This window comes from Hydra viridissima, unplaced genomic scaffold, assembly GCF_058129835.1.
Source record: "Hydra viridissima isolate aposymbiotic clone 2 unplaced genomic scaffold, HvirCarnegie_v1 scaffold_9, whole genome shotgun sequence".
NCBI lineage: Eukaryota > Metazoa > Cnidaria > Hydrozoa > Anthoathecata > Hydridae > Hydra > Hydra viridissima.
The window spans coordinates 4,615,294-4,635,898 of NW_028324308.1; the positions used below are offsets into that span (position 1 = coordinate 4,615,294).

Consider the following 20,605-nt stretch of genomic DNA (forward strand, 5'->3'; position numbering starts at 1 on the left):
GAGTTGGGATATACCTGCTTAGGGTTGCAACCATATCAGGGAAACTCAGGGAAATTTAGATACAATCAGGGAAAATCAGGGGGAAATAGATGATTTTGGAAAAAATCAGGGAAAATCAGGGAACTTTTAATTTTTCTTTAATGTTTTGAAATAAAAATTTTCCTTTTCCAGCGTACCAGGATTAATGTTTAACATTTTTAAAGAAAATTAATCACATTGCGTTTACATATATATATATATATATATATATATATATATATATATATATATATATATATATATATATATATATATATATATATATATATATATATATATATATATATATGTATTTATGTATGTATGTATGTATGTATGTATGTATGTATGTATGTATGTATGTATGTATGTATGTATGTATGTATGTATGTATATATATGTATATATATACACACATATATGTATACACACCCCTTCAGAGTTCAAGCTGATGGGATTCTACTGTAGTTTTTATATTTTTTTCAAAGAACTATTTCATGTGTTGATTGAAGTATTTGATTATTTATTTTAATTTTCAAACAAATTGATTGGTTCATTACTCATTGGGGGATTATAGTTTTTTTAGAAATAAAAATGCTCTGGGGTTAATAGAGAATTTTGGTTTGGAAGTTAAGTTTGGGTGTTTGAATACTGGAAATATCAGTGGGAGATAAGCAAAATTTTAGCGAAAAATCAGGGAGAAAACAGCAAGATTTTAGCGAAAAAATCAGGGAAAATCAGGGAATTTTGTTCTTTAATAACGGTGGCAACCCTGCTGCTTTACGTTTCTAAAAGAGTTGGGATGTAGCTGCTTTACATTTAAGTAATTTAAAGCACTACAACATTTCTCTTGTTTCTAATTTTGGTAGTTATTTTATGAATAGTTGATATTTTTTCTATTTTTTTTCAAAACAGCTTTTAAAAAATCTTGTTTAAAACTTACAAAGATCATTGTTGATTCTTGACTACTAAGTTTTACAATAAAAAGAACCTGTTACATTTTACCTTCATTGAAACTTTTCCCTTTTTTTAAAATGGGTTTTGAAAAAAAAAACGGGGTTTCCATTTTAACCATAGATTATTTGTTAAAATGTCGAGATTTTCTTTTTCTCTATCATCTTCACTTTTAGCTGCTTGATATTCTTACTATTATCGTGAAATCAGAAACATGTACTAAACAAATATTTTTTAAAAAACCATTTTCGTATATAACTTAAACTTGTAAGGAGCTTTTAATATTATTTGATTTTTGTTAAGGATCCTGAACCAATGCCCTATCTGCGTCACAGTGATCCGTTCCGTTTCAATATCGAGCTTGAAGTTTATATAAAAGGTTTTTTTTTTTTTTTTTTTTTTTTTATAATATTAAATTAGGAAGGTGATGATATATTTTTTATAATATTAAATTAGGAAGGTGATGATATATTTTTTTTATCTCTTAAATGTTGTTCTTTTGTTGCTTTTTTTTTTACTATTTTTTTCTTTGAAATTCGTGGTCACCTTTTTAAAATAATTTTATTTTAAGGTGAGGAGACATCTGAACCTGGTATAGTATGCCAATCAAATTTTAAGGTAATCTTATATCAGCATCAAGCTGAGTTTTTTTTTTAAAAAAATAGTTAAAAAATTTTACCCCTTTCCCCCCTCCCCTCCCCCACTCACCCGAACTTAGGGGAAGTTGGAACACAGTAGATCGGATTTCTTTATTTTTTAAAATTGAGTAAAAGTTAAAATATGTATTTTATCTTTTTAAAGGTGAAAGGATTGAGATGTCCTTCATGATAAGAAATCAATTAAACCAAAATGTTTATTTTATCTAACGACTCACAGAAAGGTTTAAGGTAAATCACTACCTGCAATACAGTCAATAATGACAACTATGAGTTAATAATAGTGAATAGGCGTGGAGCAAAAAAAATTTTGAGGCTGAGGGAGTAAAGACACTGTATACTATGTTTTTGGCATAATTTTGGTAACTAGATTAGTATAAAATCGAAGTAGTGGTTCGGTAATTTTCCAAGAATATCTTCAAGTGAGACTTCAGAAATATGATCAACTGTGGGAAGAATAAAGAAAAATGAAAGCTTTCTCAAAAAAATTCTTATCTATATCTTCACTGTGCTTAAGGCTAATAATTTTACCAACATAAAAAACTAGATTTTTTTAGTAGTAAGTTTAACTAAAACTGGAAATAAATTTGTTTTGCTTTTGAAACTTGGTCTCGTTTGTGAGACCATTGGTGCCATCTATTTTACTAGCTGTTAAGTTACGAACTAATAAAGTTGCATCAGCTACCTCATTAGATTTTTAGCTGCAATCGTTTTTTGCAATTCTACTCAGTCTTATATTTCTTTGTGAATTTATGTTTTTCTACGTTCTCTTAAAATTAATGTCTTTCCTTTTTTTTCTTCCACCTCTGTTTTTTCTTGGCGGTGCTTATGGAAAGGGGGTTATTTCTTCAGGAGATATTTCTGAGGTTGAAGATCCTGGCATTATGAATTCTTTGAAATTGAAACTTGAAAGTTCATATTCCTGATATGATAGAATCTATACATTTTGAATTTTGAAATCAGCATTTCATTGTTCTATTGGTCGATCAGTAGCATAAGAGCTAAAAAGCCTTAAACGCTTAAAATCATTGGATTGAACGGAAAAATCCCTGTAAATCGAAATCCTGACACTATATTTTTAGGAGTAAATGCTAAAGGGAACGCAATACCAACCAAGCTTGAAATGTCTAATTGTTATGGAATTTACTTGGATTGTTCACCATAAAAGGATTTACAGCATGATTTTAAAAGGATTTAAATGGTCCATAGACAGTTCTGTCTAAAGATTATATCTTGTAGCTGTAGTGAGGTGTCAACATGACAACCCCTTTTTCTTTTGCTAGATTAATCGTCTCAATAGGTGTCTCGTGGTTGTCCTAAATTAATGAGACCGGTTGCTCATTTCAACATTTTGTTGATTTAATACAGTGTTTCATAAATAAATACTATCTTCCAACCTGACACATGAGCTGTGCCGACTGTTCCAGGTGGAGCACAGTGTACCATTTAGTCTTTTAAATGCATAATAGTAAACACCATGAATGGAAGAATTGCATTTCCCACAGCATTTGCCGTAGCAAGCACTGTAACCAGAATACTCTTCTCTGCTGAAGCAATTTTTCCTACTTGCATATCTTTTTTACCGGCAATGACTTTTATATTCCTTACTTTCTGTACTGTACATTAATCTGTCTCATCTACATCCAGATGAGAAAAGTTATTGTACAGTACAGAAAAAAACAATTCAGATTTTTAAAAAATTCTACAACATTTGTTTTATCAAAACTTGTTGTACGTGACAAATAGGTTGCTTCTGGTTAAAGAAAGATCTCCAAATACATTTTTATCTGTTTTATTCATATATTTAAAAATTATTCAAATAATAAAAATAAAACATCTCATAACGGGTGATGCGGAAGTTATTGGACAAATCCTAATTTCATTATTTGAGCATAATAATTAGTTTTTGTGGTTTTATGCGTAGGCATGAACGTTCTATACAATATAAACTTTATTATTTGAAACACAATTATTTAAAATGAGGTTAAATGCAGCTGAACGAGAATCTTTTCAAAAGCGACTAAAAATGTTTTTTGTAAATAAACCTAATATATAAAAAAAAAAAAACCGTAAATCATTTTGAAAAGGAAGGATTTGCTCGAAGTACAATATATGATAACCTAAAAAGACTTGAAACTGTTCAATCGTTTTCTGATAGAAAGCACCCTGGTCGTCCGACATCCTGGACTAGAGAAAAGAAAGCCGAATTAACGAGACTTGTCAACAATCGAAAAGGGGTCAGTCAGAGAAAAATAGGTATTAAATTCGGTGTAAATCAATCGACAATTGGTCGTCAGTTAAAAAAAATGAATATTAAATATAGAAAACGTGAAAAGACTCCAAAATACACTATAGAACAACAAATAAAGGCAAAGAAAAGAAGCAGGAAACTAGTTAACCAACTCTATAACACAAAATCGCTTCTAGTCATCGATGACGAAAAATACTTTTGTTTTGCAGGGGACAACATGCCTGGAAATTCTGGATACTACACAAACAACAAAAAGACATCCCCAGAAAGTGTTCGTTTTATAGGAAAAGAGAAATTTCCAAAAAAATTGTTAATGTGGATAGCCATATCTGACCGTGGTATGTCCGAGCCATTGTTTCGCACTTCCAAGGCTGTAGCGATCAATTCATCAATCTATATTAATGAATGTTTAGAAAAACGACTTCTTCCATTTATTCACAAGTATCATGGAGACTTTAACTATTTATTTTGGCCAGATTTAGCAAGTTCTCATTATTCTAAAGATTCTCTAAATTGGATGGACCAATATGTCTATTACGTTGATAAAGAATCCAATCCCCCAAATGTGCCTCAAGCACGACCAATTGAAAATTTTTGGGGACATTTGGCACAGAAGGTTTACGAGGGAGGTTGGCAAGCTTCAACAGAGCAAGTTTTGATTGATCGCATTAAACTAAAACTACAAGAAATTGATTTAAACTTTTTACAGTCGCATATGAAAGGCGTCAGAGCAAAATTGAGATCAATTGCAGATGGTGGTGTTTTTTCATATAAAAAATAATATATTTTTATTAAAAGATAAATGATTTATTTAAAAAAAATATAATAGTAGTTTGTTTTTATTTTGTCCGATAACTTCCGCATCACCCATTATCTTAGCACCAATAATTTCGTTTTCATGTAGTTTGTTTAAAATGCATGGATTTAATCTAAAGATCATTAATGGGGCACAGTTGATTCACTGTATCCCGTTTCACTCTGCCCCACCCATAACAAATTAAATTCAAGTTTATTTCTTGGGACAAAAGTGTTTGTAAAGGAAAAGCTAAACTACTAAAAGAAAGTATAAATATCAATAATCCGAATAGTAAACTTCAACTTTTTAAGTTATTAATTAAATTATTTCAACCCTAATATCAATATATAAACAAAAGGAAGGTAAGAAAACTTTCTTTTGCTGACTAAAAACAAAAATTAATAACTTCAAAAAACTGGTAATCAAAGTTTATGGGCAAACGACTATAAATAAAGGTTGCTTATATTTGAGTACATAAAATGATGAAATTATCATGAAAAACAACATCTTAATCTTGAAAATGCTTCTTATTCACTGTGCCCCTCGATTCCACTGTACATGTTAGTGAAAAAATTTAGTGCTCAGAATTCGATAAAGTTCATGAAAGCCACTTTTGCCTGGTCCTGATTGGCGAAGATTCTACCGACGAGAAAGTTATTGTAGTACTTGACAAGGTGATGGTTGGCGCAGGATCTGGGCAGTGTGGTGGTTAAGGCAAGACTTCGTTCTGCAAGTCATTCAGTATTCGGATTGTGATTTACGAAGCTTGCGGGCGGGCGTTGTTGTGCAGTAGGATAGGATCACGTCTGTTAACCAGTGCCGGCTGCTGCTGACGCAAATTTAGTTACATTTTGTCGATTTCCTCACAGTAATACTCTGCTGTAATGGTTTTGCTTACTTCCCAAAATTTATAGTGATCACACCACATTACAACCAGTCTTTCTTTGGTGGGTTTTCGTCTTTGGAAAGTTTCTGGGAGGCTCGTCAAAGTCTAACCACTGTCCCGAACGTTTTTCGTTGTCATAGAGAATCCCCTTTTTGTTACATGTGACGACTCTATCCAAAAATGAGTCGCTTTGGTTTCGCAAAAGCAAAGAAGAACAAACCTCTAAACATGACATTTTCTGCTGATCGTTCAAATTGTGAGGCACTTACTTTTCAAGCCTTTTCACTTTTCCAATTCGTTTTAAATCATCTGCGACAGCAATTTGACAGATGCCTAGTTCTTTCGCATGCCCATGAATAATTTAGGGTGGAGCAGCTTCCACCAGGGTTTTTAAATCGTTGTCCTGGATTGCTGTAGGTCGACCGCTACGGGGTGCATCTACAACCCTGAAACCTCTTGAAAAAAGTTTGTTAAATCACTATTGCACGCTGCTTTCTCCAACACTATTAGGTTCTCACACCTGGTTAATTTTTCCAGCTATCTCGGCTACGGATTGCCCCAATTTGAAATTAAAATAAAATATCGTTCGAAATTCTGCTCTTTTGATATGCATCAAGAAGGCTTAAAAAGTTTTTTTTGAATAAAAAGGCAAGCATGGCATCAGAGCGAAAAATTCTATACAAGATGCAATTTTAAAATGCAAAGTAAGTTGAATATTTAATCAGTAAAGATGAACGAAAAATAGTAATACAAAACCCCCTGATAACTTTCCCTTGACAACTTAAAGCATTTAAACTATGATCTTTTAGATGAACATGAAGAAATCAGCAAAGTTTTGTTTTTTATAACAGATATTGTTTTTGTATTTGTTTGATAATTTTAAAAATTATTCGCAAAGAAAGACTAAATCGGTTCTTAAACCGCTGATCACGGAAGCTATTGTTTAGCAGCCATTTTAAAACATCCTCTCTGTTACATCCTCTAGTGTTCCATGTCCTAAATCTAATCACCGCATTCACTTTCTCATCCCGTCTCCCAAACACAAAGTTGTCACTCACGCTCCTTCGAATCTTAGAAGTACACACTTTTCGTCAAAACAGTTTAACCGCCAACCGCGGGTAAACTGATATTGATAATCAACGTAATTATTTCTTGCCGATTTTTGAGACAATTTTTCTATGGATTCATTGAAAGCTACCTGCAAAACAGTTACAAAATTTTAATTGAATTTTCATGTGTTCTTTAAATGAAAATTTGGAATGTCTTAATTTTTTACGGACCTTATGGATCATTCTGGTTCGTAATTTAGTAAAAAATTTTGTAAAGCATCGGAAATAAATATTTACAAAAATTAGTATTTTTATGGGGGAAAAAAAAAAAATTTATTACAAAATATTTTTGGTATTTTATATTTAATTTGGATTTAGGGTATTTATTACTCTTTGACATGTCTAGTACAACAATTTTTTCCTTTTCTCACGATCTTTTAAATTTATGTTAATTTACCCCCTGAACGTAATCAAACAAAAAGTAGAAAAATCAACAGATCCTAATATAGTAATTGATTTAAAATCTAGAAAGTATGTAATTTAATACTGATTTTTCTGTTATGAAATAGTTTTCATTTTGGTTCCCTCACCTTAAAATGTTAAAATATTAGTCATATTTTAAAAATCCTTTAGTGTTATCGTTTTTTGTTTGCTTACACATGTCTAGATTATTCATTTAGCGTTAAGTAGAGAAAAAGCAGTGTTTAAAATGTGGAAAAAGACCCTGTAAAGACTAATTTGAAATCCATGTTAGCTGTGAAAGTTGATATTGGTTCAGCCTGGGAAAAATTAAAAATTGCATAAAATATTATAGATTTTTCTCTATATGTAATTTTTATTTTAAAATTGCATTCTTCTCTATACGCATGTAATAAACATTTCAAAAGTGATGTAAGGAAATAATCAACATTAAGAAGGCAATTCAGAGACAAAAAGAATAAGTATATGCGCGGTCAGGAAATGGCAATTGAATAAAACGGAAGAAAGTGGCATAAAAAATGAATGTATTAAAATCAAGAAGATCCGCATCTTCAAAACAAGCGACAAAGGTACTTCAAAATCTTCTTAAGTACGAATGTTTGCAGTGCAAAACTTTGTTAAAAAGCTTAAAAAGCTTTACGCTTGAAAATTTAAAAGGGCTAAGTAGGTATTTTGGTCAACCCTTCGGTCTGACAAAGCAAAATTTGAGTAGTTTGTGCTATGATTCTCGTTTGCTAGTATTTAATCCCAGGCATGGTGGATGAGAACGAGAAGCATTTTCAGCTAATAGATCCAGCTACCTTGTAATTGTAAAGAAAAAAAACTATTATAACGTCAAATATTTGACAATCTGCAGAATTTTTCTGCCTAGGGACGCAGTGGACCTTCGAAAAAGCAAAAAGTTTTCAGAAAACTATATATATTTTTTGAAGAAGACAAGCCAAAGTCAGGGTTTTAATCCACTCAAAATTTTGTGGAGAGATCTGAAGACCATAGTGGTGACAAGGAAGTCTTAAAAACAAACCTTAAGGGCCTGGAATTCTCTATGATAGATGGTTGATCAGAATTCCTAATCGAATTCTTTTAGAAACTTATCACCAATTATACAGCAGTTTAATATCTGTTAATAAAAATAAAGGCTTAGCCGTGGTTATTGTTGATCAATTTTGGATCATAGAAAACAGTTTATTAAAAAAGGGTAGCCTATTCATCATCTAAATATTTTTAAAATAGTATCTTAATGACTTCTAAGTTTGAGTTCGTGTGTGGTTGTAAAAAATAGGTATTCTCTGTTCTAAATAGATATAATTACATAATAGATGTCACTATAATTTTTACTTTACTTTGTAAAAAGATAAACGTTAGCATTTTTTTTAGGTTTATTTCAATTTACTAAGGTATTGATTTAATAATTTTTTGCTTGCATTTTTTTTTTTGCATTATTTCTAAAAACGTAGTTTTTTTCATTTGTCTCAAAATGTTTTACATGTTTCATAGAAAAATTTGTTATTCTACAGAAAAACATGAATTAAACAAAGCTATCACACTGAACCTATTTATGCTTCAAGATTCAGTAGTAGCTTTTATTAAGAAATGGAGATAATAGCTCAAGGATTTTTCGGATAGCAAAATGCAAAATTTAACAAAGGATTCACCACAAAGCTCTAAGATTTTCCCTTCCTTATATAAAAAAAAACATCAGCCTTGAATCTTAAATGAAGGAAATAAAAGCGACAAATCTCAAAGGATAGTTGTCCATCCTGGTAAAAAATAAAAAAAATTTTGAATAATCCCTAGAGATTTCTTTTCAATGAATTTATAACGTTGTTTTAAGTGTGAATGGACGTTATTCGCGTTTTGTAATTTAAGAATTTAGGTGTGTATGATGATCGAAAAAAGGAGTGAGGGTGTTTATTGGGAGTGTTTGTTTAGCTAGCTGAATACTTAAAGAAAGGTGTCACGTTGTTTTCACTCAACTATTTATTTTCACACTACTAATTGTACAAATGTAAAAAAACGTAATTTCATTTAAAAGTTAAATTGCGAGTTAATGGCATACTCGCGAATAACAGTCTTTGTCGGAACAAACAATATTAGACGGTGTAACTTGACGTTACGAACTAAACATTTGATATCGAGGTTACAATTATGACGCTTTGCATGCTCTCCATGTTCTACTTAAATATTGTATATACAAATATTGATCTCAAAATGATCTGACGTAAATGTGGCCGATTTTTTAGACTTAATCCTTAAATCCTGTTTAACTCATCGAGGCTTCAGAAACGCAATGGTTGCTCTGCATATTCGACATCGTAGTTGGGAACTATTAATTTAGTTAACCAACCAACGTTTTACACATAAAAAATAGCTCTCTAAAAATTCTCTTTTGGTGTCACTACTTGGTGTAAAACATCTTGACGATTGCCAACAAATATTACATAAAACTTGCATTTAGTTTAAAATCATGTAAATGCAATCTAATTCATGCTTTCTAGAGGTTTTTTAGATGATATGGGGATGCATGTGTCAAAATGAATAAAACGTTTATCGCAATGTCCATAGATCATGTTGTTCGGTTAGAAAAATCGATTTTAGTTAGTTTCATCTACAAAGTAGATAAAGTTATAAATACTTCCAGAAGGGTTGTTATCCATTCTGTTAACTAATTTTGAAGTATAAGTGTTGTATGCTTTCAAGGTGTTATTTGCATTCTTTCTGTACATTTTCTTCAGCAATTCTTTCAGCTTTGTTAGCTTAAGTTAGGGCTTGCTCATTGCAGAATTTTCTAGTTTAGTTTAAGGAGTTTTGATATATATTATGATTTGAAAAAGGATTGAAGAGGGAAGTGTTTGTTTAGCTAGCCGAATGAAATACAAATGAAATTTACTAAAGAAAGGTATAGCATTACTTGGTTTTAAAGTTAAGTAGCAAGTTGAGCTAGTGAGCCTTCATCAACAACTGATTCTATCAACCAGAATTTATTTCAAATCATCTATATTGCAGAGAAAGTATTGCATTTACATTTATTGATTAAAAAGTAATGTATTTTTCAGACAACGCTTCTAAACCCTGTAAAACTTATCGCGTTTTCTGAGCAGACGCGAAGATCCCTCGGTAGCTTGCGTCCAGTGTTAGTAATTTCATATTTCACGTAATAGATGCTAAACGTACTTCAAAAAGGTTTTACTAGCTAAACCTCTTGAAAGTATATTCGAAAACACGTTTTAATGATAGTAGCTGGAGAAACGCCGACAGAAAGGGTTGCTTGTCTGGTTCATTCTAATTTATGCCAAAAGCTGCATTTTTGGTTTTCTCCTCCTCCGCCCCTGAAGAACATTCTAGGTTCACACTTATTTTTACATTAATCAAAAATCGTACGGATTTGTTATTATTATTTAACTAACAAACGCAGATTTGACATTACTTTGGATAACTGGCGTCGGTAATCTGAAGGTTATTTTCTTTTCTTTTTTTTTTTTTTTCTCGCTCTTTTTAATTTTATTTTACCATACCAACAGTGACGTCAGAAAATTTGCACCGTGAAACGTGAAAAATCGCACGTTTTTTTTTAAATATTATGATTACTATAGGAATTCCTTTTCTAATTGGTTAACTACTTAGATTTTAGCAATAAATCTATAAATCCTTTCCTATCCATAATAAATACCAAATCAAATAAGAACAACATTAATTGATGATAAATCAATGTAAATACTTTTTGAAGGTTTTTTTTTTTTTTTTTTTTTTTTTTTTTTGCGATGTTCTTATTTTTTCCATTCGATGACAAACATAATTTTAGTTTTCCATAAACTAAGGTTCGCCAGTAACTATCATTATCAACTTTAATTTCTTTTGGGGCCCTTATACTTTTTTTATGTAGAACTTTATTTCAACTAACTTTTTTAAAAAACTTTCTAAGTTTGTAGAAACGTAAAAAAAGAGGTTTAAAGAATTGTTTAAAGTCGATGTTAATGTTATCTGAGTTAGCTGGAATTTAGCAAAAAATTATTATCAGTATTGGGGATGGCGAGGTAAATAAAGGAATTCTTATAATGGAACAAAAAAAATAACTTAGAAAAACAAATCATAAATTTTAATCCAGATGTTTCAAAGAAAATGTAAAATAAAAGAATAAATGAAAGCTATTGTTAATTAAAATCAGTAGAGAAACTAAACTAATGAAGAAGGCAATAAATCACTATAGTTTAATAGACTATTGTTTTAATTTCTTTTCTTGTTGCTGAGATTTAAAAAAAAAAAATAGCATTAAAAGTTTTAATTACATCCCAACTGGGGCCTTGGGGGTAGTGTGTGGACCTTGGGGGTAATGGACCTGGCGCTAAGAATGAAAAAAAAAAAAAAAAAAAATTATTTTAAGCGCCGAAAATTTAATGTTATTTATTCGTAACTTTATGATTGAAAATAATTAAACTTTCATTTACTTTTAAGCGTAAGCAAAATTTTGCGGTAAATTTTGCGGTATAAAAAACTAGTACAATTTGATTGTCATTAAATTTCACTGATAAAATCAAGACTGATGTTGTCTCAAAAACCCAATTATGTGATAGACCTCGCTTTGGTAACGTTTTAAGATAAATTGTTCTCAAAGATGTTTTGTTGATATAAATGCGATTGAATTCCACAGATCTCTTGTTCCTGTCGTCTAATTTTCGTCCACCTTAAAGCTTGCCAAGCGTTACTCTTTAATTGCAATTATAATTAAAATAGTGCTTTGTTGACATAGTTGCGATTTTCCACACTTTTTGCTTTAGCGTTTCATTGTCTTTCTTCAGTAGTGGAAAAGTGAGGCTCTTCTTTCTTTTCAACTACAAAAAATTGAGGTAAACGGTTTAGTTACGTTGAGGTCGTTATTCTATTGTTAATAATAACGCCGCTGTAAATTCATCTCCGTTAGGTAGTCTGGTTAACACCTGGGGGTAACACATGATCTCTTTCGAACTGATCCCACAGTAATAAAACGGTGAAGACACATTTGTATCACCTTTCTTAGAGTTACTAAAGCATTATACCATTTTGTAAACTATCTTTTCCTAAAATAAGTTAAAACAGAAAGAACAAAGTTGTTGTTTTTGCGTTTAAATTTATTTCATTCAGTTATTATGAACGTCTATTCAGTTCAGCTTGCGGTAATTTTACCCCCGGCATCATTACTAAGATCAATAATTCTAACGAATAAATTATTAACGATTCTTTACTCCGAATTTGATTCTCAAGAGGTTTCATTTGTAAAACACTTGCGCGGTTTGTTTTTTAAAAAAACATTAATATTCATGAGAATTATTTTTTGCAGTCCAGCGATTATTCGCTTCGAACACGTGTATTAGTTTGTTCTTTTGGAATTTTTCGTAATCTTTGTACATATGTTAGCGTGTTTGATGGTTATTGTCATAGTCTTTATTCTTGCCTCACTTGAGGTTTATTTCAACACTGTCAAAGTAAATACTTAAGGCTTAAAAAAAAGTAAGTGTAAGGCTGGCGAAATGAAACTGAAAATAATTTGTAATAAACGTGCTACTTAGCACGATTTCTCAATTAAATAACTTACGCTTTTTTTATTCTCTGCATAATACTGATGTTTGTGAAAATAAACATTTGTAATATTCGTGTTTGTAAATTCCAGCCTTACTTGTGTCCAAAAAAGGAATAATACAGCTTTTAAAATACCTACTAATGAAAAATCTATTAGGTCATTGTTTAAACAATTTTTTTCTTCAGTATTTTTAGCTTATATCTTACCCCCGAAAACCATTTAGGTAATTAATTTCTATCAACAAAAAGCAATAAAATGCTAAAATTGTATTAGCAGTATCTTGCAGCAATAATTATAATTGCCTCTCTGATTCCTGTCTTGAACTGGTACATAAAAATGCATATATTATGTTTTCTAATTTAGCATATGTATTGGACACCGAAGCAGCAATTGGCTCATCACACTGTTACTGGTTGCAATATTCAACCCGGTGATTTAATGGGGTCTGGAACAATCAGCGGCTCAGTAAGTGGTTTACGGTATTGAACAATAACTAAGTTCGTGTGAGATCTATCGAACATTTTTTTTTTTTTTACAGCTAACCCAGCCCTCGATAATTGTTAACCATTTTCTACGGTTAACCAACCAAATATTTACATATTTACGCTAATAAGAAAAGAATAATTTTCCAGTGTTGTTAAAATTTAGAATTCCCTCAAAAATATATTTGTCAAATTAAAACTCATAAAAGTTTTAACCCACCTGCAGCAAAGTGACAAGTTTCGTTTTAGTTTGCAGGATTTCTTTTTATTGATTTTTTTTTTTAAAAATTAGTTCAATTTTTTTAAAATAGGTTCAATCGTCATTTGGAAGTTTGCTCGAGCTATCTTGGAAAGGTAGTCGAGATGTTCCTCTCGGCAACGGTCATGTTCGTAAGTTTTTAAAAGATGGTGACTGTGTTATTATGACTGGTTATGCCCAGGGCGATGGCTACCGAGTTGGTTTCGGTGACTGCGTTGGAACAATTACGCCTGCTTATTCTTTTTAAATTAATTTGGTTTGAAATCTTTTTTCAATTTTCTCTTTGTTTTGTAAATATCGCCATAAGATGCTCTGCAGTCGTTCATGCGAATATTGTTTTGAGAGCATGCTTTAAAGTCGTTCATGCGAACAGTTCTTCTAGTTTGAAGTTGTCTGATTAAATGTTGATGAGAAGTTGAATTTATGTGATGTATTTTTTTTTAGTTTTGAAATTTTTTTTGATTTATAAATTCTTTACTGTATTTTTTTTTTTTTTCTCTCTTTTTTGTAATGTTATTATTATTTATTAGCCATGTAAGGAAATTCAATTTTTATATTCAAAATAACAATTTTCGGTCAAAACAACCAACTACACTCCCTCTCTGCCTTCTTTAAAATATCCGGAATTACGTCATTGCTGCATAAGTTTGTTATTTGGGAATATTTCAAACCCCCGGGTGGGAAATTGATTATAAAATATAAATAAAAAATTTTCGAAAACAATTTAAAAAGCTTGCGTTTTGTGAATGTGCGTAGTTTTTTTGTTAGCGTTTATAAAATCATTCTTATTTCTGGTTGTTCTTCATTAATCTGCTTGTATTGCATTTGCGTCACTGTAAATAGACTTCTCGGATATCTTTTCGGACAAAATTTTATTTGGGTAGTAAGATTCCAACAGTTTTGCATCAGGATTAACTCCTTAAAAGTTCCATATAAATATATTCAATAATGAAGTACAATGGCAATCTTGAAGTAGACGATTTATTAGTGCATTCAAATCAATTTTGTAACGGCATTAATAATCATATGGGTACAAATTTATCAAATCTTTTATCAAGAAACCGTTGGGTGAATTCTACAGTTCAAATTGATAAGAAGTATGCCAGTTTCGAAAGCATGGCACGATCAGTTGAAAATTTGTCAACAAGTATTGGTGTTTGCATTTCGCAATCTTACTCTGACAAATATTTAGCTACTCCTTCCCGCGGTATATTAAAAAGATCAATCAGTTGCACGAATGCTGGTGAGGTGGTGACTGCCGAGTTAACCTCAAAAGATACACTACCTATTGCTGGCAATAAAAATGTTTCGTTTGCTGACGATAACAACTTGAACTTATTTGAAGTGAGGAGTTATATTCCAAGTTGGGAACGTCTTGACGATTGCGGCTTGTCAGATGACGAAAGCACGCAAAGGTTTTCTTTTCAAAACTCTTCTTCAATGTTGCCATCAATACGGTCATCAGTCGATAGCTTCAACAATAACGGATGTTTTAAGAAAGTGGCGGTAGAGATTGCCCCATGCTTCGTGGACCCTTGTCAAAAAGAAGACGTTTTTGAGCTCGTAAATAAAAATAACGTGGCGTTAGAAAAGTGTTTTGTACGAGAAAGAACAGTTACTGGCATAATCATTACAAAGAATATTGACTACCATAAAGAAATATTTATTAGATATACATTAAATAAATGGCAGAGTTTCAATGATATTGAAGCAACTTACGTCCCCAAATCTAGTGACGGAAAAACTGACAGATTTATGTTCTCAGTGTGTTTACCCCCAGGTTTCCAAGACTTAATATTTGCAATAAGTTATAAAGTGGCAAATAGGGAATACTGGGACAATAATAATGGATTAAACTATCGAATTAGGGATATAAAATATGAGTAAAATGTGTTTCATCGTTGCCTATGACATAGTATGTAACTTTTTTTAAAAAAAATTCTTTTGCTTAAAGGTTTTGTAAGTTTATTATTTTTTGGATTTTCGTTATTAACTTCACGAAAATCTAAATTTCCGCATTCTATGCAAGGTATTCAATTGTTGGATGTTTTTTTGTAGAACTGTTTTTTTTGTTGTTTACACATTTTTGCTACCTCGTTGTAAATACCAATCTCTAAGATTTGACTACTTATTTTTATTTTCAGAGATATTTTTCATAAATTGCTGCTCTTGTTGAGTAGACTCTCAGGTTAAGCTTTTGAAAAACTTATATAAAGGGTTTATAAATGGTTTTAAACAAGTGACGGTGCCATATATTATCATTAGAATGTAATTAATTTAATGCTAATTTGTACTATTAGTTATAAACTTTTTAAAATTTATCAAAAAAAACAACAAAAACAAACAATTTTTCAAATTTCTTTAAATAAAAAAAGCTAGTTGACAAAAAATTGGTTTATTTTCTTTCAAAAACTCAAAGATTTTTTGTTGATTTGAATGAACAAAAATCCACGTTGGAATGTGGTGAATAGAAATGAACTAGGCTCAAGGTTTATGTTTTAAATTCGGACGTTTTGAGTCAATAAAACAGTTTTACTAGATAACTTGTTTAGTGTGTAAATAGGAAATGTGAAACTCCTCACAAACATTTGTTTATTTTAACCTGCCAAGTACAGAATGAAGTGGATATCTTACTAATTTTTCTAAGTAGTAATTTTAAAGTAAATGCAGTTACTTGCCACGCTGGAAATTCCGTATCTCATAACAAAACCTCTTACATAAATTAATGTGTTAATCTTCATTTCACAGTATCTTTCCATATTAAGTCAGTATATTAAAAGTTTTTTTTTTTTCGTTGTTCTGGTTTTTTAATTTAGATGGTTTGGTTCTAAGGTACAGAATACTTAAATATTGCTATTGTTATATTCAATGTTAATACTATTAGTAAATGTAAGAAAAAGAGCTCTTAAACAGGAACTGGATCAGGATTTCTTCAAAGAAAAGAAAAAAAGTGAAAAAATTCCAAATAAAAACAAATTATTGAATGAACGAATTTTACTCGTTTAAAATTATCACCGTCGGGATAATTTACAAGAAATAAACTCAGCGAACACATGGTTCAACCAAATATGAAGCCAACCTCCCTGACTAGTTCATTTAATCGTTCTTTTTCTTTCTTAGTAAAATCGTCTGCGTATGGAAATATAAATCTGCTCTCTAAATTTCTGATAAAAGGAACAAAGCAAGTTTTAAATTTAAAGAAACTGAGATTAGAGTTTTAAATTTACAAATAGATACTCGTTACGTGACAAATTTTCTTTGAAATGCACGAAAATAGCAACTATTAATTAGTCTAAAGGCTAGATTATTTAAGCAAAAGAGTGCGATAGTAATGAAAGGGACTGAAAAATTTTATTAAAGATGTTTTGCGTGAGTTATTTTCCGTTTTTTTTTTTTTTTCTTCTAATTCATAACAAGAAGAAAACTACGAAGATTTAAGCCAAAAGCCCTTGTAAATTTGTCAAGATTTAAATTTTAAGTTACTAAACTACCGGTAGTGTATTATCATAATTCTGTTTAGTATGGTTTTTACGGCTAAAATGTCTAAAGCTCTTTCCTTATTCCGCAAACAAAAACCATACAGTTTTTTTTATTTTAACAATAGATTTTTGTCTAATTAGTCAGTAAAAGACTATATTGATCAGGTTGTCAACAATACTGTCAATAAGTAAAACACAATTATAAAAAAGCATCAGCAGAAATCTTCGGTTTTTTGTTTTGTTTTTGCGTCTTCTCGAAAAATGCTAGAGATAAAAAGGAAATGGGGGAGGGGGTTGGAGCGGAGAGAGAATGGTGTTGTAGAAGTTTATTGTATTATGTAGTTTGCATAACTTACATAGTTCATATAACATACACAGCCGGCTAACTCACAAAAAAAAAACAAGTAGTTCAAATTCCTTTGGCAGTTTTTGGACACTCAGTAAAAGATTCCAGTTCCTCAAAAATCAAAAGACTCTAATTCTTCCTATTTAGGAGGATGTAGTAGCAATCTAACAGCTTCCCAAAAATGTTAGCTTTGGTTAAGTTGATAATCATGTTTGTCGAACTAAAAAACACTTTTTCTCTATTCCGAGCTTTGCAAAAAAAACAATCAGCGTCGTTATCATTTTTAAAATTATTTTTAAAAACCAGGGTGTAAAAAACTTTTAATAATAAATATAAATATATAATTAATTAAGCATAGTAAATAAATGTGGTGTGGCATAAATCATTTAAATTTTTCTTGAATGTATACGCTTGTTTACATTTTGAAAAATTACATTTTTTTAAAATGCTTTTGCAGTGACGTCATTTCACAAAGTTGACAGACTAGTTACTGAAGCCTGGGACGCGATAATTTTAATGAATACCTAAAATCGAGAAAGTTCGTGGTTACGACAGTAGCCGTGAACACCGATCGTATTTATTATTTCACGAAGTTTTTGGGGAAATGATCGTATTTATTGCTTCACGAATTTTTTCGTTAAACCAAAACCTTGAGTTGGATTTTACTTTTGGTAAAGACGTTTTGTAAGGATAGCGAAAAAAACGCTATAATTGGTAAAAAAAAAAAAAAAAAAAAACTACTAAAACCTAACTGAAGTATTTTTCGGCAGTGTGGTCGTGTTTTGTTTCAAGAAGAGAAAAAAGTACAAACTACCGTCATGCAACTCTAAAACCTTGAACGCTAAGTTTGATTCCATACCCGTGTTTTGAATACTTTTAAGTTGCATTACTTGTCTAAGTTTTTAAAAAAGCGTTAAATATTTTTTAAGTTTAATGACATTTTGTCAGAGTAAATGTCAATAATTTGATTGAAGAAGTAATCAACATAAAGTTAACTTCAGAACTTCATTAGATTTAAAATGAATTCTTGCTTTTGGTAAGTAATTCATTACACGAAATTTAAACGCTAGCTTTAAAAACGTAAGTTTTTGCACGCATGATTTGTACGCATGATTTAATGCCGCAAAGTAAAAAGTACTGTAAAAAGTGAATGATTCTAAAACTATTTGGCTCAATTTTTTTAATTATAAATAATAAATACTTATAATAAATTAATATAAATATGCTTCAATTTATTCTAGTGAAATCAGGATAATAATGAACGTTACGAATTGATATAGTTAATGTTGATAATAAAACTGGCTATTATTATATTAAAAGTGAAATAAGAGGAACTTTTTTTCTTAGTGTAAAGCGCATCATAATTCAGTGCAGCTAACAATGGTTAATTATAGCACAAACAGGTAGTTGCAAGTCGTTTTTACTCTGTTGGTGATAAACTGGTAATGTTTGCCACCAACAGATTGACTTAGGCCCTTAAGATAGCCTTAAAAAAGCTTTAATCAAAAATTAATGATAATAAATGCAAAAAATAGATACTACACTAGAACGGTTTAATGAACTGTGAATGCTCAAGATAAGATGTGATATTTTTCCGAAATCTTTCCAAAATTATTGCTTCATTTGCAGAACAAACAGCATTTGTTAAATGAATTTTATTTAACAAACTTTACTTAAGTAGCAGTTATTTTACTGAACCAAACCAAAAAACCATTTGAATATTTAAATAATAAAACAACTTTGTGTGAAATGATCATTAATTGCATCCTTCATTTGCATCGCTCTGTTTGTAAAAACATTTTAGATTTGTTCAACGTCATCTTGAGCTTACATCTTTTTTCAGGGAAAATCTTTGAATAAAGACACCTCAAAAATCTGATTTTGCATAAAACTTTCTTTACAAAAAGTATAAATCTCACTATTTTTGAACAACTTCCATTTTAAAGCAGAGGAATTTTACTGAAAATCGCTATCAAAGACGCTGAATAAGAGATCAATTATTTTTTAGAGAAAAAAAAAGATCGATCATTTTTTATGGACAACCTGGGAAAAAAGAAACATTAAACTTTCGTCTCGTTGCTTTTATTTGCTTTGAAATTAAGAAGAATGCAATAATAAAAAAAAAAAAGACGTAATAAAAATATGAATTAACTTGCTTTAACATCAGGATTGATATGACATACATAAATGATATACATACATGATACATGATATATGATGGTACATGATACATGATGACATGATATATGATATATGCATTTATATACATAGATATGACATACAATATAAAAATGAACGCCACATCAAACGTCACTTTTTCACCCAAACGTAAAAAATGACTATTATCTAAAATAAATTCTTTTTATAAAATTTCAAAAAATGGCAATATTTTAACAAATGGATAAGATCGTTTTAAGAATTATGTAAATTATATGCCTTTATTTAATATTTATAAAGTTACTACGTCTTTTGAAGCAAAAGAAATTTGTATTAAAGTTTCACTATCTTTTTAATGGCTCCATCAAAATCTTGGAAACACTTGATAAAAAGTGTCAGTTTGAAATAAGTGGAATTGATAAAGATTGAGTGTTTTATACAAGAAAAGGTGGAAAAAAGTTGCTGTTTTTACTCAATGGGGACTTAGTTGTATTAGACTAGATTGTATTTAGTTTTTTGTACTGTGTATATGCAACCATAAGTCTTTATCAAGTAAGCAACGCATAACCTCATTTCACAAGTCACATGGATATTTTTTCAAAAACCATGGCTTGATACAACAGGTTTTGCAATACTTGAGATTTTTTTTATTTTTTGTTTGTTTGATGATGTGTTACTGCTTCCAAAAAGAGGTTTAGTATTTTGGGGTAAAAATCATTCGTTACTCTTTTTGCGAGGATCGGCGGAAACACTTTAAAAGTATGAAGGAGGAGAGAAGATTGAAGGAGTTTTTAGACGCGGTAGGGAAGAATCTTTTTTACACTAACGGTAACTCTCGTCAGTTTATTTTCCAACTAATTTCGAACTATTGTTTGAGTGGATATTTTCAATTTGAACTTATTTTTGGTATCGTCGTAAAGAAAACTTGATTAACGTCATTAAAATATCTATGGTTAAACTTTTTTTTTTTTTTTTTTGACTAACTCATCAACAACAAAAAATTATACGACAATCATTTACGTTGTATGACATCAAGTATCATCGACTTTCTCAAAGGTTTATGAGCTTAAAGAAACAACATGTGGTTTTAGTGATCTTACCCACTGATCTTAAAATATAACTGGATAAAGTGCTCTATTTTTTTTTTTAAAAAAATTGAAGCCAAAATTGGCCTCTCAAGATGGCGGCGATCAGTGCTCTTAGCGGCGACCGATGAACATTTTATAAGGTTTTACAGA

General features: G+C 30.5%; 2 protein-coding genes across 2 annotated transcripts in view; both read left to right on the forward strand.

The window, feature by feature from the left end:
• LOC145185847 (fumarylacetoacetase-like) overlaps nucleotides 1-13,979 on the forward strand; it is a 28,240-nt gene extending 14,261 nt beyond the window's left edge. Inside the window, exons 12-15 of the mRNA XM_090098788.1 lie at nucleotides 1,276-1,351; nucleotides 1,544-1,590; nucleotides 13,008-13,109; nucleotides 13,438-13,979. Coding sequence (XP_089954914.1) covers nucleotides 1,276-1,351; nucleotides 1,544-1,590; nucleotides 13,008-13,109; nucleotides 13,438-13,632 — 420 coding nt within the window. The 3' untranslated portion in view covers nucleotides 13,633-13,979. The remainder of the gene's footprint in view (nucleotides 1-1,275; nucleotides 1,352-1,543; nucleotides 1,591-13,007; nucleotides 13,110-13,437) is intronic.
• A 354-nt stretch (nucleotides 13,980-14,333) lies between these two features.
• On the forward strand, nucleotides 14,334-16,361 carry LOC145185848 (protein phosphatase 1 regulatory subunit 3B-like). Its single transcript, XM_080061883.2, has one exon. It carries the CDS (start codon nucleotides 14,334-14,336, stop codon nucleotides 15,270-15,272), a length of 939 nt encoding a protein of 312 aa, XP_079918009.2. The 3' UTR covers nucleotides 15,273-16,361.
• Nucleotides 16,362-20,605: the final 4,244 nt, after the last annotated feature.